The sequence below is a fragment of the Perna viridis genome, chromosome 11 (assembly GCF_037379345.1).
Source record: "Perna viridis isolate PV_CMFRI_1.1 ecotype Kerala chromosome 11, ASM3737934v1, whole genome shotgun sequence".
NCBI classification, from domain to species: domain Eukaryota; kingdom Metazoa; phylum Mollusca; class Bivalvia; order Mytilida; family Mytilidae; genus Perna; species Perna viridis.
In genome coordinates this window covers 3,152,698-3,174,957 of record NC_142455.1, presented here as the reverse complement: position 1 = coordinate 3,174,957, position 22,260 = coordinate 3,152,698, and the positions used below count along the sequence as shown (strand labels likewise).

The following is a 22,260-nucleotide window of genomic DNA, read 5'->3' as shown; positions in this document are numbered from 1 at the left end:
TGGGTCTTAAGCGTCAGTGTCTATTTTTTTTCAGACGCAGTCGATATAATTTCGCTTTTTACCTTTCACCTTAAGGACGCTCTTCTATGAAAACGCAAATCACCTGATCGCAATTATGTTTCCCGATTGGCCAAATACTGATAACTTAGGGGCGTTAGAAAAAACTATCGAAATTTTGAAATTACATTCGAAAAAACAAGCGAAAATTTGATATTGCATGCCATGTGTTATTTTCTTGAAAGGAATGTAGATACTTAAAAAAGAACAAAATTCTACTGCGTCGGCTATCTTTTTTTTTAAAAGATAGTACTTGTTTTTATTCGGATGCAACGTTTCTTGCCGCCTCTTGTCGCTAATTAGTGATGCCGCTACACCAACCAATGCAAATAAGCATTACATCAGAGCGACTCCTATGGCACACACACACACAAAATGAAATATTTATAAACAAATATTTCATAATAATAAAAGATTCTTGCATATAGGTGAAAAAATCTTACATATTGATAAAAGATTCGTGCATTTTAATAAAAACATCTTACATATTAATGACAAAATATTACAATAAAAATTTTTAAAAAGTCTTGAATCTCAATATAAAATCTTGCACATAACAAACAATCTTGCATGATGATAAAAAAAATCTTGCATATCAATGACAAAATCTTATACATTGATAAAAGATTCTTGCATTTCAATAAGAAATATTGCATTGCAATATAAAATATTGCATATTAATAAGAAAGTATTGAATAAAAATTGAAAAGTATTGAATTTTGCAACACATGCATCATTCGCCATATCAGAGCGAACTTATGGTCTGTTAATTGTACAACCTTTATTAAATCCAGCTTGTTCTTTTACTTAATCTGGATCTGTGAGTGACCCATGTAATTACAAAGGAATTACTTTAAGAGATCAAAAACTTAAATAGCCCACAATACTTACATGTAGTTGGAGAAATATATCCAAGTGACCATGACTTAGGGTAAACTCCACTATAGAGTAAAAAAGGCATTTTTTCAACAGCTTTTGTTGCTAGTTATTGTACTTTTTCTCTGATTTTCACAAATTTGCATTTTTTTTTCGGAACAATATGATTTTTTCTACAGATTATAATGAATGACATTTTCGGACATTTTGATATATATTTTTTTGAATTGGTTGTGGTCAGAATCAGGGAAAATGGCCCAAATACGTGTTCATCATTAGAGAGAAAACTCTCATTATGATGAAGAAAAGTTTCACCGTTAGAAAAATAAACTCCAACCATAATGTATCATGATCACTATCCTGATAGTTGTGTTATATATATTTATTTGGCAATAAAAGTGGTGATAGCACGACAGATGATTTTTTTTTTATCAAAGAAGTTAATTTATTGTAACTACCTGAATAACTTTGGATGATATTGCCTATATCAGAGATCATCGCCTGTGCAAGACTCGTAAGAATATTCAAGGTCATTAAAACTCATTAAACACGAAAACAGAAATCTCGAATGAGATTTCTTTTTTGTACAAGCGTGCGCAATATTTTTATTTATATTTAAAATGTTGACGTTTTTTTTAAAATAAAAAAAAAAGATCCCAGCGTTTACTGAAACACAATTTTCTTGAAGCGCATATTTGCATTACTCTAGCCCATGATAATTATATAAAAAAAATTATAGTGTGTATGCATATTTTTTTTAAAGGGGGAATCCAGAAAAAAAAAGGGTCCTTTGAATAGCCAGAATTTAAAAAAGACACCAAAGATGGTTAAGAAATTGATAATATGAATGGAAACTCTCATCTCTAATCACGATGTAGAAAAATATGTTTTTAAAATTATAAAGAGTTACCTAACATATGACTATTACGGTGTTCCATACCTTAATGATTGTGTGTATTTTTGAAAAAGTACGATCTTACACGAACTGTTAGGAATTCCGAAGCTGGAACCGAAAGTAGAATGACAATACCTTTACGATAAATATTTGGGTTGTTCCGTTATTGATCGCAGGGTAAGTGTGTCTATCTTTAAACCTGAATATATTTGTAGATATGTAATTTACATGTAGTACGTGCAAAAATGTACATTTATATGCTTCGCGTTTCGTGTTTCTCGTGTGTTCAACGAGCACATTTTACTTTCATCGAAATTCTGAAATTTCTACAAAAGTAATTAACAAGATCTACATTTCGTATAGTAAAATGTTATAACGCACGGGATAAAGGTTTTAATTTTAAGCTGTTTGAAGAAATTATGAAATAATATAAATACATGATGTGTACTAATGCTGTGTTACATCGTTGTGTAACTCATTCAACTTTTTAAGTGTATTTCACCAGTACTTCGAGTGTAGTATTAAAAAATATAAATGTTATTCAAATGTACTGATTTTGTATACAATTATAGGGCATAATCTAGATATTGATGACAAGGAAAAGTTTTTGTAAATTCTGTTTGCGAAAAAACCATATTGATATTTTTGTCCATATTAAATCTACACGAACATTAATTTCAAAATTGTCAAGTCGTTGTATAGATCATCCCTGTAGAATCAATTTATCTAAAGAATGTAAACACATGGACTCGAGCGGTTAAAATGACCACTGACTATATAAAACTTTGACAACAGGCCATAATTTTATGTGGACCGTGAATAATAGATTATAACAGTAATGGTGGAATTCCCGGGAAGACTTTATTCTCTTCCGAGGATATAGAAAAAAAATAGTTCAAGGTTTGGACCGCCTCATTTTGTTGGAAATTTTCTTTTTTTTAATTTTGTAAGAATTGGGCAAAAAGGAGCTAATTTCAGCATAAAACCAAAACTCCCCTTTTAAAAATAAATTTCGGTTAGACCCTCTTTTTAATATCTGCATTTGCCAATGCATGAAAACCAAGGTTTCCTAACGCCGTTTTCGTGCATGCCGTATGCTTAACACTACAAAAAGAGTCATTATTCATCGGAGAATACATGATACTAGAATTATACGCAAAATTTCCCTACATACCAAGAGTAAAATTTAATTACTAAAATATATTAACTTGATTTTTATAACAAATTGATCATTGCGTTTTAAAGTAAGACATTTTCATTCTTAAATGTTTTCAATGAAACTACCTCTGAAATTTTTCTATTAAACTACAATGAATTAGAAAGGATCTTTGATTTTCTGGAATTGAGATTCATATGGATTACCGGAAATAAAATAAATACACCGGATATTATTTTAAGGTCAAGTAATTATAAATTTTGCGCAAGTTTTTTTTTAAACCACTAGTGGATTTTTTCCATGACGTAAGATGGTGTAAGGGAGACAATAATCATGATGTACAGAAGAATGTCGTTGATGATAAAAAGTATTCATTCATTTAAAGAATTAAAATGTTAATAGAATCAAGCCTCTATTTAATTTGAGTTTGACCTTTGAAGCAGTTGGTATACAAGGTACCGTTGCGAGGTGCACGTGGTCTTCGCATTTTCCATAGTTCTTCATTCGGCAGCGAAAAACCTGACAGAAAATACATTTAGCTTAGTATAAGTGATTCATACCATAAGCCGTTTTAACATGAAAGTACATATGTTTTTTTGGTATGTTTATGTCAACAACTTGTGGAAAGTGAAACATAACTTCATCTTCCATTTTAAACTTTATAATTGGGCTTAAATGTGAAATTAGAATAACTTAGATTATACATGTAAGAACGACTTTCGTATTTACAGTCTATTAAAGAGTGTCGCGGAGCAACATCAGAATATTTCTAAGCTATGCAGTTCACATGCCCAGAATGTGGAAAAACATTTCAAACAAAAACAGGACTAAGCAACCACTCTAGAAGTCACAAACGCAAATTACCAGAGACTCGGTCATCTGCTGCTATTCCAAAAAGCGTAGACTCTTTAGCCGAGGGAGGCCAAACCCATGCCGAACTACAGAACCACGTGACGAGAGCAAATGTACTGGCACACGACCGAGAGCCGTGCAATGTCACTACAAAAAGCAAAGATGAATCATCTCAAGGCATGGGAAGTGGTGGTCACATGGTGGTACATCCGGGTTATAAAGAACTTAGAACCGACGATGTCGTCTCTGTTGAATCAAGAGTCATCTCTGGTAAGCAAATGATACGCGAATTACATGATAGGGATTTGGCCATTAAAAATGTATACCCTTTTGCATCAAATCGATTTTCAAATTCGTAACCCTACAAATGCAGTTGGATGTCGGTACATTTTCTTCTTGTTTTTAACTATGCCACAATATATCCTTTGGTTATATTGCCTTAATACATATAGATTTTTAAAATCTATCGAAATAATCTAAAAACCTGTTTTACGGTAAGAATATTTATATGTAATTACGTGAATACCACATAGTACTGAAATTATTATCCTCAACTTAAAACAATCTTATATGGGGCTTAACCACGGGAGTGAACACTGGAAAAAAATGTCTAACTTAAGGGTTTATAGACATAATATCAATCTACTGTCTTCTGATTCTAGGAAGGGAGTGGGGTTGTCGTTACCTCCTCCAACCCATTGACGACGTCTCTATTTCAAGTAGCTGGAATAGAAATATATTTTGTTTCTCATCTTTATTACTATGATGTTAAAATCCAAAAGAAATGAGGAGATAGTCATATGCAGGATTTCACTCAAATGATACACATATCTCATTGTCAATAAAGGTGTTGAAGATTATCGACAAGGAAACTGTAATTAAATTACTCGACATTGTGATGCAAAAAATGTATTTTACTTAACGCAACAACTTAATTCAATTTCAACTTAAAAGACTCATAGGCACTAGAAGAGATTTTTTAATGCACTAAGAGCCCGATTTAAGTCTGACAGGAAGTTAATCTGTAAAAACAAGGAAGGATTTTCTTAGTTTCGTATCGTTAAAAAGAAAAAAAACAAAACAAAGAAACAAAACAAAAACAAAAACAAAAACAAAACAAAAATAAATCAAAACTAAAATTGAAACTAAAGCAAAAATGTTGTAAACAAAATCGATAAAATAGGCTTAGTATTTTTAAGGTACAACTAACGTTTCCCGCATATATTAAAACCACTATCAGTTCTGCATTACAACTCATAAATACTATGCGGACTTTTTGTCCCGCACTCCTAGAACAGGATATGCTGTTACAGTATATATGTCCTCTTAACAGAAGTTTTATGTCGTCATTATGAACCCGTGGATTGTTGTGGCGTATACATCTGCACCATGAAAACTGATTTTTTCAAGATATCATGGTTTTCCTTTCCACTTTCGTCTACTCCAGACGTGACATTTTCTGAGCGACTCGGCGGGTTTCAGTTTAAACATATTTTATTTGCAATAAACAAAATGGATCAGACACAAGTAAAATAACATACTTATGAAGTCTTCTCCTGAAATAATAATATTTACAATAAAGTATAGGCATACATTCGTACATTTAACGAAGGAATGTACACAGTCAAACACAACCTGATATTGTTTTCTGATAGATTTTCTGCCAGACCAACAAGTAGATGTAGGTCTATATTGCAAAATTCAAGAACCAACTGTATGTTGCTCATTAGTTTGGTTCTTGCATTGCTATAAAGAGGGTATACATAAAAGTAATGGTGATCAGTCTCGTAGGTATGACCACAATGACACGATGAACTTTATATGATACTGACTCTATACAAATCAAAGTTTAAAAAGGATGAAGAATTACGAAGTTGAGTTATCAATATATGTAAATTTCTGTGGCCGTAGCAAAAATGTGTGGGAACAGTTAATTTATCACTGGTGTTCAGTAAACACGATTTAAATTGTTTGGGTGCCTGAGTCTCCCTTAATGTTCTATCTAGTTTATTCCATTCAACTATTGTTGATGGAAAAAAAAGGATTCACGAGTCACCGACAGCCTACAAAAGGAAACAATGATGTCTTCACCATTCCAAAGCGGATATACTGTAGTAGATTGAATCGTCGGTGGCATTAGATCTTGTAAATAATCCGGAGCCATTTTATTATATATTTTATGAAATACATTTAATTTTATTACGTTTTCTTCGATCTTCTAGTTTTTCCCATCCAATTTCTCGATATACTTGCTCTGATTTGATGAATCGGTAAGCCAGTTATTATTCTAGCAGCTTCGAGTTGTAAAGTTTCTAGCTTTTTGGTGTTTACTATCCCACAATTATCCCAGACTTCTGAGACGGGTGTCTGTTTCTATAGAACCCGGTTCATGCTCACCTGAGTTTAAGTAGTGTCCGAGTTGCCCTTTTCCTTTTTTTTCGTACGTGAGATGTTGGTTATTTTATGTTCTTTTGTTGTGTGTGTCTGTTTCCCTTGTCTAATCATTATCCCTGGATTATGCTCTTTTTGATCACTGTACGAATACTGATTCGCTTGATTTCTCCTGCCGGTAAGTTATATAAGATGTGGAAAACAATCACATGACTGGAGCACTCCTTATTAAAAATCCGTAAAGCTCTTGTTTTTTTTTTTCTAATGTTTTTTATCGCCTTTTCATAATATTAAGATGTCCATTTCGCAAACTAAGATTTAGTGTATAAATCAATTATATTAAAAGAATTTTTCTTACTGCTTGTCGTAATCCATTAGTAAAAAAATACTGACCTTCGGTGACACTTTCGAAGGACAACACTTATGTTTCGTGATCCATGACACGACTCCGTCAACTTCGTTCACACTGCAATGCTTCACCGCCCTTATTGATGAGTTCTCGATCATTTCAGTGTAATGGGAAGAAATTGATTAAGTAAGAAACTCGTAAGCGTTCAAAGTACTACTCCCACCCCCAAAAAGGAAAGAAAAGACAATTCTAATGGATTGCTATATTTATGCATATTTGGCCGAATTATTGCGCTAAATTTATATGAAATGCGGATAAATCTTCTACAAGGTCCTGAAAGTTTGCGCTAACACGTCCATTTCGTTTTGCTAAAATATTATGTTGCCCAGTGCCACTATATGGCTGTCAAATTGAATATACAAAATTTAAAAAAGTATGTCAGAAATATAACGTAAGTTTTTATTTGTTTGCTAGATTCGTATGCCTGTGGGGAGTGTGGTAAAGCATTTGCTTCAGCTCGAAGTCTAGGGAGCCATAAGAAGATTCATTTTAAACACTCGTCCTTGGATTCGGCAGGTACCCGTAGATCCTCCTTCCAAACCTCAACCATAGTTGCCACCGACACGTTCACTGGAAGTGATCGATCGTTCCAACGTTTGGCTCAACGACAGACTGACGCAGAGTTTGCCGTCAACTTGAACGATGAAAAGGATAAATGGGAAAGGGCAAGCTCGATTTCTATCGAAAAAAAAGAAAAAGGTAAGGCTTTACTTAATAAAGTGCTGGAATCTGTAAGAATAAATGGGAAAAGGGCAAGCTCGATTTCTGTCGGAGAAAAAGAAAAATGTAAGGCTTTACATAACTAAGTGTTGGAATCTGTAAGAATAAATGGGAAAGGGGAAAGGTCAAACTCGATTTCTATCGGAGAAAAAGAAAAAGGTAAGGCTTTACAGTGCTGGAATCTGTAAGCCTCCGGCAAAATTGAAAACTATGATCAAAATCGTGCTCAGAAAAAAACACACACAATTTAACAATGTAGGCATATAATTTGTAGTCTATTGAAGACAAATTGGCAGTTTGTTCGTCTTAAAAGTATCAGAGATCGATGCAAAAAAACGAGTTCACAGGAAAGTGAGTTATTTCCCTTTGATGATGAAATTGTAATGCATTTTCAAGTGTTTTATACCTCTAATTACTTACACTTAAAAAAGAAATAAATGTCATTTCTGCGTTTAAGATAACAGTTTAATAAGATTTCACCTCATTTTGCCTGGTCTAGCAACCGCTCGACTCCGTTTGTCCGTCACGCTTAAGGGCCATAAGGGCTACCTACTTTTGTGTAATCTGCAACTGAAATAGTATATACTCAATAGTATGCAAACATTTCACAATGGTTATATACATATTGAAGGTGTGCCCAAACTATCATGGCAAAATTTGACAAGTGTTTTCGTACATTTTAGCATGTTGAACTTGCCATTTTTCATCGCTTTATGTTGTTTGTAATAATTCACGTTCTTTGATACTAGTGTTAATATACATATTGAAGATGTGCACCTCCTGTTTTGGGCACGTTTCTTCAACTTGCTTAGTTTCTATATGTTTATTGAAGATACTTAATATGTGCTGACAAATATGTGAGAGTGACGTAGCTCCAGACACTGATTGGTCTGGTTTCTTTCTATGAACAATGTAAAAAGCATAACCATCCCTTTTGGGGGCAATGAAAAAGGTAAAAAAACTATGTCACCTACCCTCATTGGTTTTTGTGAAAATGGCCTGAGGTCCAAAAATAAACTCCGATAGGCCAACGTTGCGAGCTGTCATTTATAAATACCTTAAATAATGGTCTATGTAAGAATTTGGCAACCCATAAAAACTTACACTTTCATGTCAAAAGAACCTATCAATATGGCAAAAGAAAAACTGTCTGCAAAAGTTGTCACCTTAGTTCGAAATGACCACTCTTTCTATTTTTTTGACATTGCATGCATTGGGAGATAGATGATTGTATCTCTTTACAGACTTATTTGTTTTTAATTAGTACTAGTGTTTTTCAAAAGAATTAAAAACCGATTTTACCAATAATATTTTGTCAACTCTGAAGAATTCTTAATTTCTGATGGATCGTATAGTGAAATAACACTATAAAATATGTGCATATTAAAAGCTATATTTCGACCACTGACTTCTTCCATTAAGGTTACAGACCACCAATTCAACCAATGAGCATTTGGAACGTACGCAAAAATAGTCCTACGCAGAAATTACCCCTGTTCCTCATAGTGCTGTGAAAAAAGTTCTCATCTTATTTAAAAAATTTAAACAGTTTCTGAAAGGAAAAACATTTCTGTACATTTTATAGGTGCATTTTGCTTCTTGTGATGTGAAGCCTAATCTCCATAATAATTTTTAAATATACCCCTATCTTGTGAAAACACTGGGATTTCCCATGCTATTTATAGACACTTCACTTCCGGTGACCAGTACTGCACTGCAAGTCTGCTAACCCCACATGCCATTCTGAGGATTGTGAGCTGACATATGTAGAATCATGCTGATATATAGTCCTCTGCAGGTTAAAGTTAAGGTAAAGTCCAGAGAAGCCATTGAATATTGTGAAATTAGCATAGAAGCCTATGGAAAGTGGAATTAGTGGTTTTTAGCCTTAAGCTTAAGCCATGGCAAAATGAAAAGTTTCTTGAAATAGCTTTAAACTACTTGAAGATCTTGTTAACTTTGCCATGAGAGGAATACACTACAAAAATCCTTCAAAATATGCATTTTTTTAAGTTATAGGTCCAAATTATGGAAAATTGGTCTTTTTGGCTGATTTTTATGTCCTATCTTGTAAAAAGTGTAGAAAATTTAGTAAAAATATCATATATTAAACTTTGAGGGCTATATTTACCTAAATATGGTGGTAATAAGCACTTGAAATCAAGTTTTGTGTATATTTGAGCAAAAATTAGGTTAGAAATGAGGAAAAACTCACTTTCATTACTGCGGTTAAGGCCATATCAGCATTCCCCTATGGCAACATGGAAAATCCATTATTGAGTACTTTTTTTGCTTTAGGTGCCCTTTACTGGTCATGTTTTAATGTGAAAACACTGTATTTACAAATTTAAAGCCAAATATATCACCTTTTGTGAAAATTTAAAGATTTAGGATTTTTGACATGTGATCAAGAAAAAGGGGGAGGCATGTCAGAAATAAATTTTTAAAAATAGACCAATTTCTCAGAAAATGATTACTTTTAAAACTATTTCTTCATTAATATTGTTAAAAAACAAGTTGTGATTGATATTTTTTATTTGAAAAGTCAGAAAAAGTTCTTTGCAAATATTTAATGCATTTAAGTATGGTAGAATATTGTCACTTTTTCGCTCGCACAACTTGGTTACCCTATATTTAAAAATCAAATATTTAAAAAAGTGCTTGTCACATTTCACTGAAACTTTGCAAATGCATTCAGTATGTGTGTAGGAAGATACCTGTATAGTTATTTATTTTTTCTAAGACAAAAAGTGACAATTTAGGTTACAGACCACCAATTCAACCAATGAGCATTTGGAACGTACGCAAAAATAGTCCTACGCAGAAATTACCCCTGTTCCTCATAGTGCTGTGAAAAAAGTTCTCATCTTATTTAAAAAATTTAAACAGTTTCTGAAAGGAAAAACATTTCTGTACATTTTATAGGTGCATTTTGCTTCTTGTGATGTGAAGCCTAATCTCCATAATGATTTTTAAATATACCCCTATCTTGTGAAAACACTGGGATTTCCCATGCTATTTATAGACACTTCACTTCCGGTGACCAGTACTGCACTGCAAGTCTGCTAACCCCACATGCCATTCTGAGGATTGTGAGCTGACATATGTAGAATCATGCTGATATATAGTCCTCTGCAGGTTAAAGTTAAGGTAAAGTCCAGAGAAGCCATTGAATATTGTGAAATTAGCATAGAAGCCTATGGAAAGTGGAATTAGTGGTTTTTAGCCTTAAGCAGCTGGAAACTTCGTTTTAAGAGTACGTCTCTTACTCAATGATTTAACAAACCTTGCAAATGTACAAATACAAATATTTTATTTTAGCTCTAACACAATTACAAGAAGTGGTTTTGGCCTATCTTAAAATTATATGAATAGAACATATTGAACATGTGTTATTAGCTCTCCTGGCCGAAGGCCATACGAGCTAATGCCATCACCTGGCGTCCGTCGTCGTCATTAACAATTTTTCAAAACTCTTCTCCTCTGAAGCTACGAGACAAATTAGAACTTTACTTGGTATGAATGTTCCTTGGGGTATCCTGCATAGAACTGACGTGACGATTTTTGATCCGTCGAAAAACATGGCCGCCGTTTCTAAAAATAGAACATAGGAGTCAGACAGTAGTTTTTCACATATATCTCCTAAACGGTTAGATTTATGCCATTTTGAAAGTTGTAAAAGTGTTCAGCATAAAGAGATCTATCTGCGGTCAAATTTTCATTTTAATCTATTAGGCCATGTTGGAGTTATTGCCCCTTTTCAAAGTTTTTTGCTATTTTTAATGTTATTTCTTTCAAAAATCTTCTCCTCTGACAGAATATGCCTGTAGCAGTGCTGAGCTTGTCGTAAAAGGCAACTAAATAGTGCTCAGAGCCCTAGCCAGGGGCTAGGACGCTCTGCCCATAGAGCAACTGGGATGTGTGCCCCAGGTGGTGGAATGGGGTACCCCTGGCATGTTACATGCTGGGGTTGTCAGGCTATAATACGGAAAACCTGGTAGCAAACCATAGTGGTGCACCGTGTTGGGAAAGATGTCACGTTCCTCACACATTAAAGAACCCTGTTGTGGTATTTGATAGGAGTAGGAACCTTTGCGCTCCTCCACAGGAGGCAAAATTTCCCAACCTTACCCATCCCTCCCTTTTTGTAGTGGCAATCAAAATTTTTCCACCCTATTATACTTTCCCATCCCTTTTTTTTCATCTCATTATCATTTCATGTTCATTTTATCATCCATTTCATGTTCATTGTCTGAATATAGCTGAAATATTGCTGCTCGGACGTTAAACCCCAACAATCAATCAATCAATCTCCTCTGAAACTATTTTACCAATTGAAACAAAACTTGGTATAAGTGTTCCTTGGGGTTTCGTGCATAGATTTGGGGCAGGTTTTTTTTATCCATCGAAAAACATGGCCACTGTTGCTAAAAATAGAACATAGGGGTCAGACAGTAGCATATATCTCCAAAACTGTTAGGTTTAGCCAAATTCTTTCAATAGCTAAAATGATCCTTATTTTTAGGACTACAAAAGTCTGTAGACATAAAATTTGTCAGACACTTTCTTATAAGAGTTATTTCCCTTGACAGGGTAAAATGACAGTTTTTTTTTTTTTACAGTTTTCAGCCAATGTCTTGAAAACTATGATTGATTTAGACTTTCATTTACTTATGATAAGTCCTATCAAAGTTTTCTTGAGTCAAAATTGTTGGACAGCGTCTTGTTTATTGCCCTTGAGGCAAAATTCAACAAGGTGAGCGATTCAAGCTCCTGGGAGCCTCTAGTATATAATGTATAGTAGTTACAAATATAGCTTATTAACATTTCCTTACAATTTCAGATTCGTATTCATGTAAGGAATGTGGTAAAGAATTTTCATCAGCACAGAGTCTGGGAAGTCACAAAAAGGTCCATTTTAAGAATTCATCCTTCAATTCATCTAGTGGCCGTTTGTCCTCCTTGAAAACTCCTACCTCATCTATCGAGGACAGAGAGGAGCCGTCAGATGACAGCCTAAATGATACAAGTTCTTTTGAGTTAACAACCAACTTGATAAAAGAAAATAACAAGTCAGAAACAGAAGGCTTTCCGACAACTGGTCAGAAAGGTAGCTGGTATTTGTTGTACTGTGCACTGTATGAGATGTTCTCAAAGCGTCCCTCTCTGAAAGAGGCTCATAAAGGGATTTATTTTGAACATTATGCTATATACACACTTAGCTTAGCTCCAGGTGGTGATCAACTCTGTGTACCAAGTTTGGTGCATATGCCGGGAAATGCATGACAGAAGCGTGGTTATACTAAGAGCAATCATTTGATTTTCGGAAGGGGGGGGAGGTAAAATGACAAAAAAATAAATCTGCTAATCATGCTGTCTATGTGTAAGGTGCTATACAGTAGTGATATGACCAAAAAAAATTAAATTGTTTTCATTAGTTGATGAATATATTTTCGTTTTTGATTGGCACTGGAAAAAAATTACAAGTTATTTTTACTCAAGGGAAAAAAGTTTGTCTCAGAAAAAAATCCCCCCCCCCCCGAGAATCAAATGGTTACATCACATTAACTACAATGAAACCTTTCGATACCAAACCCAATATGAGCTGGAGAACTTGTCCAGATATAAGGAGACGACCTCACAGGGAGAATAGAGACAACCTCACAGGGAGAAAAGAGACAACCTCACAGGGAAGAAAAAATGTCAGCTGAAGGCTAGCTTGGTTTAACAAAGTTCATAATACAATTAAACTGATAGGTACTGTATCTGATTTACACGGGTTTTCAATTTATTCTGGGTACAGTTTAGACTGGTTTTACTGATAGTAAGTTTTTTTCTTGTTCTAAAACTAAATTTGTGTATTGAATTGATGCTTTATTCAGGTGCTAAAAATATGTGCAATGAATGCAATCAAACGTTCCCAACAAAAAGAGGACTAGCAAACCATAGACGTGTCCATAAATGGCGAGAAAACCCTAAGAAATCTGTTGACACGTGGGAACCTCCAGAAGAAAACGGATGTGGCAAGGTTGACAAAGATGGAGATGGAATTCTCTCAACAACTGCTAAAACTGGGAACGAATACGGTTTGTATTTTATATTTTACTATTTATACATAAACATAAATAAAAGCCCAGTTTCAGTAATTGTGAAAATTGTAATGCCCGGAAAAAAAGCACAACCTGACTATTTCTTAACATTTTGCCTGTATATGGCATTTTTTTTTTCAGGCTAAAATATATACACAATACTACCAGGTAATGAATTTTACTTCGGTAAAATACTCACATTTTGATACTGAATCACAAATACAATCAAAAAGATGAAAAAAAAATATGCTGTAACTATTGTGTATACAACTTAATGTGTATACCTTTAATAAACACCTAAACTATATATGTCTCAATTTCATCTCAGATTTCAAACAAATGAGTGAAAATTCACATCATGTAAATGGTTTAAATGCAGACAACAAATCAGAGATAGCTGTTGACGACTTTTGTGATCACTTTGAAAGGTCAACATCAATCGAAGGTTGGTTTTGCATATTATTGTTGGGTGTCTTTCTTTATGCTCTTTTTTGTTCATATTATGCACAAATTTAAGAAACTTTCAAGAAGATGTGTCTAACCTCAGAAATTCACTGAGAAACATTCGCCACTGTATTTACACAGTGTGTCAATTTGGAAGGAATTTTATCACGAGTAATGTACAGAATTGACAAGGTAGTGGTCATTCATCTTACAAGAGATTAGGAGCTGTATTCCTGGATATTAACTATGTTTTTATTAATCTAAATATTATTTTCTTTCTTAAGAAGTTATTTAATGCTGTATTGAATACATGTACCTTTATGCAATAAAATGTCCTGCATTTTTTATGTGTCACTATTATGTATGTCCAACTCCGATCTGTACTTAAGCTGGTTTTCGGCTGACTACTACGTTACACTACATAGACTGACTACAACCGAGAACCAGTTTAATCTGTACTATGAACCTACTTTTTTCAGTGAAATCAAATTATGAAGGATCAATGAGTACCGGAAGTCAAAATGATGCAGATGACAGTTCTGGTGACGAAAATTTTGTCATGCCTTCACAGGCTGAAATATCAAATCTTGTTGAGACATTTGAACAGTCACTTATTGTCAAAGGTAAGAGCATTACAGTACATGTCTTTGCAAGAGTTGGGAAAAATTTGATAACATGTATGTAAAAACAAAACATTTACACTTAAAATGGTGCACTTAGCTAATCGGAAGAAATTTCACATTTTGAAAATGTCATCTGTTCATAAATTGTTTATTTTGTGCATTATGATGAAATTACAATTAATTTTGTACATGTAACAATTTATCAAAAATGCTGTGAAAAATCTTGACTTAATTCCTTCTTATAATGATACAAATATAAATAAAAAGTGGTCTCAATGGCAGTCTCAATGACGGATCTGTTTTTTTACCATGTCTCACCTATTCCTGCTGCCTGATGCTAACAGTGACTGATACTTTTACAATTTAATGTGTGATTCGAGGGCAATTATTCCAGTAAAATGTTGTTGCTGGATGTTGAGCTCGAAATTCACGAATGACAGTTATGTTTTTTATGTGATATCCTCTGAAAATAGCATGTCAGTCTGTCTGTCTGTCTCCTGATGGTTTTTAGATTATAACTTCAGAAGACATTAAAGGATCTTTTTTTTTTCGAAGGTTGTATATATACTTTGCTATATGCTTTGTACTTCTTCAAAATGCTTACCTGGATTTTTTTTTGCTAGCTCATAGGAGCAACAGCCTGCAGGTACGCATGCCACCCCTTGGGACATATTTTTCTGACTCCAAGCCAACTACTCATTTCTCTATCTTCTTAAATATCACGTGCTTGGGGAAGAAGAAGTGACTTCCAGTTTTAAAATCTGGTGTGACTAGGCAGCCTACGACTCCCTACCAGAAAAAAGTGCATGAGCCCAAGACCACTGAGGTGGTTGTATTGATTCTCGTGATTCCACATACCTTTTGACTTGATTATATGTTAAGGACACTTGTTGATGCAAATGAACAATATCATTTTAGATGAAGATGTTCTTGCAAGTAACCAAGAAATAAGCACCGCAGATCAAAATTTTCAAAGTTTTAGCAAAAACAATATTTGTAGTGATGAAAACGATGATGATGATGAGGAAAACGATGAAGAAGAGTCATTTTACTCACTTTCAGGTATTGTAATTGTTTCTGTAGACAATGCAGCAGTTTTATGATTACAAAAATATATTTAAGAAAGTTAACTTTTAATTTTTTTTGTGTGTATGCTTTTTTTTGTATTTCAGTGAAGGTGAAAATTTCTCAATTTACAGTTCAATACAAATAGAATTGAGGTTAACACTTTTTAATAGACGAAAAAAAAATAAGTCTGAACCAAGGGAAAAAAATGGAACAAAAGTCATGTAGATACAATTGAAAATCAGTGCGTTTTGCCTGATTTGATATTATTTTTGTCTTTATTCGAAGATGATGATGCCGACCTTTCAGAGGAAATTTCACTGGATGATAATAGCAACAGCACATTGTCACCCAACAACAAAGGTTCTGAATCAGCTGATTCGATTCTTTCGAGATTGAGTACACCCACCTTAGCAGGTAATTAATCGTAATTCAAGTATTGCAGTATCAAAACCATCCTATTCAGAAATTAGGTATACTTATCAAAATTTCAATATAATGATTGTAAGAAAACCTCTAATTGTTTGTAAATTGTCTTAGTTATACAAATACAAATACAAATATTCTTTTGTTGAAACACATTCACAATAAATGGTTATGACACAACACACAAATCCAAACATACACGAAATGACAGTCCTAATAATAATCATATTGAAAATCTGGAGCAGAGATGCCTTAAACTAATACTTTATTTAATTGAAAACAGGGATTGAATTTCAGAAATTGTTTCACTAGCTAAATTTAGCAAGTACTGAAAATTTACACTTGCTATATTTAAGGTTTAATATATGTGATTACGTAATTCTTGTATTTAATCATAAATGTTGTTTTGTCATTGCCCTGTGGGCCCATGATGCATAAAATAAAATACTTTGAACTTTTGAACTTTGTATGATCGAGTACACCCTTTGTAGGTAAACTTTCAAAAATGTTAATAAGAATAAAAAATTAATCAGTAGAGACTTTTTTGTGTTATATAACTGTAGGATAGTCAATGCTTGGAGCATGCTCAGTATACATTTCCAGGAGGAAAAGTCTTTTGTTCTACCCAAGCTCGTCCACTTGCACGCATTGTTGGATCCAGTGGGAGGGGGCAATGGGTCGGCACCCCTCCTTTTTTATTGGAAAATTTGTCATTTTCATTTGTAAAATTTACCAAAAAATGGCAAATAATGTCCAAGCATCTCCTTTTCTGAGGAAACCGGCTGGTACTCCTTCTTTTTAGGGCATCTGGATCTACCCCTGGCATGAAGAGGTTTATAACAGATTTTGGTAGCTACAACCCCTTACTTGTAGAAAAAAATCGTCTTCAACTTGTCATGAAAAGTTTGTCTTGTAAAAAATCCATTTCTGGGGCAGAAATTGAAATGGTTGCTCCCTAAAATGTCTAAAGGATGAAATACTGCTACAGTTCTATAAAGAGAATTAACAATTAAAAATCTTGGCCTTATATATTTAGCAAGTAAACCATTCAAGTTGTCTTCATTCTACGATACTGAAGAAACTTTTAAAAACGGATTTTGATCAGTTGGTTTATGCCCAATCGTTATTTGTACCGATTATATCGTCTGTCACTTTCTTCACTCTTGTTTTTTTTAATGTTCGTGTTCATAACAATTATGATTTGCTTGAACCAATACATGGTCTGTTGAACAGTCAGAATACTCCTTATTTTTTTTTAGAAAAATTGCGTGAAGATAGAACACCAACAATTACCAAAGAAGCTCGTCAACTTGATCAAATGGTGAAAAAAAATAAAGTAACAAGAAAAGAAAAGGGCACCGTGGCAACAGCGGTAAAGGACTTAATTCGAAGTGTTCTCTTTGAACTGAAGAAGGATTCACCAGATCTAAAGTGGGATAAATTTCATTCTGGGTCTTATTACGATAACACAAAGGTAGACCATTTCTAACATACATATACAATGTACAATGTCAGAGAAGAATGAGATATTTTTATTTGTTAGTACATGGTTATGTGATATCATTATTTTGGGTTAGCAAAACATACTCTGATCAAGCTCTTAGGTCAGGTTTCTAGAAGGTTGGGCTCCATCAACAACATCTACTGTTTTTCTAACCAATAAGACCGACCTAGCATAAGGGTAGTAAAGTTAGTTAAAAACCCCAACTATCACTGTTAAGGGGGCAGTATGAACAACTTGACAGGTGCTTCTTAAAAAAAACAGAGGATGCTTACACTACCAGGGCACTTGGTCAATGCATCAAGTTTTTAATTGAATCCGAGTTGCTCATTTGCTTTTGTTTCTTAGTACATGTTATTTTGGTTATTTCATGTTCTTTGTTGTGTATGACATTTTTTGTCTCTAGTCTTTATCTTTGGAATATATTCTTTTGATTACCACTCAAATCTTGGTTCCTTGATTACTCTTGTTACAATTTTTACATTTTGCTTTTCTGATACTGTAAACTTTCTTATTTCTGCAGTGGACAGAAAACCGTGAAAAATAGTACCCACAAAACAGATTTTTAATGCTATATAATGCTTATCAGTTTTTGGAACCCCAAATTTTGATACCCCTGAATATGTTCGCTTGACAGAATTCACGAACATTAATACATTTACAGTAATATAATATTGTTTTAAAAAAATGGTTGTTTTTACTTTTAGAATGAATTTCCAGACGAATTTGACTTCATGATCTATCCAAAGGCCATCCAAGTTAAGGTAGATTTTGACTCTCCCTCAGCTGTTGGTTTCTATAAAGTTAAAGTGGAATCACCAAGACTTGATGACAACTTCAAATGTATGATGCATGGAGAGTATTTACACCCAAAACAATATAAAGATTATGTGTTTGGAAAACTAGATGAAATATTTAGTTCAACTGCAGATCGCAAGTTTAGAAGTGTTAAGCGTAAGTTAGCTACACTACAATACCCAAGTAATTGTTTATATTTGTGGTGCAATCTGTAATAGTACATGTAGTTTGTTGGTACCACCAAAGTAACGAGGCAGATTCAATGATTTTTATTTTTAATTAGTTCACGTGTCCTCTCACTGGGTGTCATCATTTGTCATCGTTGCCCTCTTCAGTTGTCATTAACAATTTTTTAAAACTCATCTCTTCTGTTACTACTTTTTACAAATTTTATTTATGGTGGTACAGAGAAAGAAATATTTTTTCTAGTATATTCTTTTAAACAGGGGTACGGAAAAGGGAAAATTTTATTTAATTATATTCTTTTAAACAGGGGTACGGAAAAGGGAAAATTTTATTTAATTATATTCTTTTGACAAGGATATTGAAAAGGAATATTCTATTCCAGTATATTATTCTATTTACATGGGTACTGAAAAAGGATTGTTTTAGTCCAGTATATTCTTTTTACAAGGGCCAGAAAAGGGAAGGTTTTATTCCAGTATAGTTTTTTATGGGTACTGAGAAAGCATGATTTATTCCAGTATATTCTTTTGATAGGGTACCAAAAGTGGAATATTTTATTCCAGTATAGTCTTTTTATGGGTACAAAAAAGCATGATTTTATTCCAGTATATTCTTTTGACTGAAATATTTAATCCTAGTAGGAGGCTTAGTTTTCTTTTCCGTGGACACTTTCGCTTATATGTCAGATTTTTTGTATAAATGCCTCATCTATCACCATGGTTACCTTGTCTATTGAAAAATTAGTAGTGAAACCTACTGTTTTTACAGGTGTACCAAAAAAGGATGATTGTAGTCCAGCATACACAATCATATACAACAGATTAAGTAGACCAATCGATATTGATCTTGTACCTGCTTTCCTTGTCAAGGGCAAATGTCCTATCGCTAGATCTGTCAATCCAACATGGATCAAGAACGACAAGGTCGTCAATGAGATAGTACGGCAATATGATATTGTTGCCAAAACATGTCCTGATGGTAAGGCCAATATTCCCAACTTAAATTGTCCCTGAATTTACATTTTTTTTTAAAATATGGTTTATGCCTTTTCAGTGTTAAGTTATGGTGTCAGCTTAATTCCCCCTAGGTTGTTCTGTCAGCATTCTAACTAGATTTGTCATTTTTTTCTTTGTTTGAGTCAGTTTGTTATATATATGCACCTGTATAATTAGAAACTTTCTATGAAGTCAAACTTATCATGATTTGACTAGAGTTATCTTTCTTTGTCCAGTTTTCTTTTGATTTCATTTAAGAAAAAAAATTCAATAAATTTTAGTTTAATTCAATTGATTGTTAAAACTACAATTTCAAATATTCTTACAGCATAGAAAAATATAATGCTTCAGACAAATAAATATTATACAAGTATGCTCAATTGAAACTCAGTGCTCAGCATTTCTTGTTACACAAAATAAACTACAAATTATGTTGTCAGTGCATGCAGTGTGCATGTGTACATATATGATTTGGCTAAATGAACACATGCAGATCTAATAAATAAAATTATTATTTCTTTTTCTTCCATAAGAAGCAGTGGTAGATCGAGATTTACTTTGGAGACTGTCATTTTCCAATAGCGAGAAGCACTTAATCAAATTTGCAGCAGATGGAAATAGGTACAGTAAAAAGAAAACAATTTTTAGAATAATGAAGCAACACATACAGACCATTAAGAACAAATATCCGGACGAAGTCAAAAAGATTTGTTCCTACCATGTGAAACAGTTTATGCTAGGTCAGTTTGACAATGAGTGGAAGGACTCAGATATGGGCAAAGTTCACAGAGCAGTTCTCAAAAACTTCATAGCAGCTTTGTCTGATACCCCCCCTTTTATTGAAAACTATTTTATAGAGGGTGACAATGTTATCCGATTTATACCAGAGCTGGAAATTGACTTGATTGTAAAATACTGCACGGACCAAATAACCAGTCTAAATTACTAGAAAAGAAATATGGCATTTAAACACCATTCTTAAGACATCTTTATAGCCTGGAACTGTTTTGGTTTTTTTTTCTAGTGATTATGTATCTGAATTTAAAGTTTCATATCTTGGTCTGTTATGAATGTATCTGAATTTAAACAATTTCATACCTTGATCTGTTATGAATGTATCTGAATTTAAACAGTTTCATACCTTGATCTGTTATGAATTGAAAGTAATGCTCATTTGTTATACAAGTTTTTAAGTATTTCTTTGTTTATGAATCAAGCAAAATGTGTGGCATATGAAGAAAAAAATTTAGATATTTATGGCATTATCAAGTCTTTATACCTCATAACCACCAGAAACACACCATCAAAGTGTTTATACAGTTTGCCTGACTTTAAAAGCTATTGATATGTCAAATTTAGTTGAAATGCACTATGGTAAAATAGCAGGAATATTTTCCAACACTTTTTCCCTACAGATACTTAAGGATAAATTTAAATAGCTTTTCGGTTGTTTTTGATATATTGAATGTATTTTGGGTATAAAAAGACCAAATTGTGATGAGTGACTGCCATCCATTGCCCGATTCTTACACAGGAATGTACTTAAATATTGTATATAAGAACTTGTATAGGAACTATAATAATACATCTCTGTATGGAAATTTACCAGTCTCTAGTCATAAATACAAGTACATGTAAATGTTTATTATAGTTTATTCTTTGAATTACCATTTTGAAGGGGGAGGAAATCGGTAATTTGGTTTGTTGGGTGTATAGTTGGGTCTGCAACTAACACACATTGGGCATGCAATTAGTTCAAAACTGATTGGTAGATTTTGTTCACGTTTGAATAGATAAGTTTATGTTACAGAGTGACGTTCTAGTATGATTTTTATTTTTATGTCTATTTTTTTTAATTTTCTGTTTTTGCTTTTCATGTTGTTTTGTTGCTTTGCATGTTTTTTTTTTTAATTTTAGCATCTGTTTTGTGGAAACATCTTTTTTTTTTAAATTAATTTTGTCAATTTTTGCTCGAATGGCTGCTTATAAATTTTCTTCTACTATTGAGGGACAATAATGATGCCCCAACAATGCAATATATACATGTGTGTTATGTGTTATGACTGTTTTAATGTTTACTAAAGACAGATTATTATTAAAAGGTATGTGGCAGGCTCACAAGCCCCTCCCCCCCCCCAATTTTTTCTATCTAATAACAGGAACCAGTTTGAGTGTCTAACTGAAGGCTCTCAAGCTCTGTAACCTATGACCATCCCAAACATTGGAAGCAGTCTAAACAGATTATCCCCTGTAAATATACACAAATAAGATACACAACAAAATAACTTTTTTATTTTTTCTCTTCATTGTAACAATAGAAATTATAACAGTAATGTTATATGTACAGTGCAATGGAAACATTGCTTAGTCAATGTGACATTTTATGACTAGAGGCAACGTAAACAAATACATCATACTACAGTTATATCACAATCACACAAAACAGATCCAAATCACAACCACACATCACAGACATATCACAATCACACAACAGTTCCAAATCACATTCACACAACACATCCAAATCACAATTGCACATCACAGTCACATCTCACTAACAATCAAACCAAACTGCTATTGAACAATCAGTCACATTAAAAACACAATCATATAGCATGGTCATATCCAAATCACACAGCACAGCCATATTCAAGTCATGTCCAAATCAAATTTCTACAACACAGTCTTATTTAAACCACAACATATATACAAGAAACAGACACAGAACAGTCATATTGTAGTCATGTCACATGTGATTCAAGTGACAGGATCAATCA

The 22,260-nt window shown here is 33.4% G+C and overlaps 1 protein-coding gene across 2 annotated transcripts; it reads left to right on the top strand.

Moving 5' to 3' along the window:
• The first annotated feature begins 1,870 nt into the window (after window positions 1-1,870).
• LOC148602338 (uncharacterized) lies at window positions 1,871-21,126 on the top strand. 2 transcript variants are annotated; one of them, XM_088553659.1, is made up of 13 exons: window positions 1,871-2,005; window positions 3,716-4,106; window positions 7,051-7,335; window positions 12,200-12,466; window positions 13,239-13,442; window positions 13,774-13,890; window positions 14,369-14,512; window positions 15,431-15,574; window positions 15,866-15,994; window positions 17,263-17,477; window positions 18,212-18,458; window positions 19,257-19,466; window positions 20,017-21,126. In XM_088553659.1, the coding sequence occupies exons 2-13, from the start codon at window positions 3,761-3,763 to the stop codon at window positions 20,430-20,432; spliced, it is 2,724 nt and encodes a 907-aa protein (XP_088409785.1). In that variant the 5' UTR covers window positions 1,871-2,005; window positions 3,716-3,760; the 3' UTR covers window positions 20,433-21,126. The 2 variants fall into 2 exon arrangements, with proteins under 2 accessions (XP_088409785.1, XP_088409786.1); XM_088553660.1 differs by having other exon boundaries at window positions 20,020-20,572.
• Window positions 21,127-22,260: the final 1,134 nt, after the last annotated feature.

Excerpts from the sequence above, each read along its gene's own strand:
- LOC148602338 (XM_088553659.1), top strand. The coding sequence starts at position 3,761 with ATGCAGTTCACATGCCCAGAATGTGGAAAAACATTTCAAACAAAAACA. Across the intron at positions 13,891-14,368 it reads AAGGTCAACATCAATCGAAG|TGAAATCAAATTATGAAGGA; the intron begins GTTGGTTTTGCA and ends TACTTTTTTCAG. Across the intron at positions 14,513-15,430 it reads ACAGTCACTTATTGTCAAAG|ATGAAGATGTTCTTGCAAGT; the intron begins GTAAGAGCATTA and ends ATATCATTTTAG.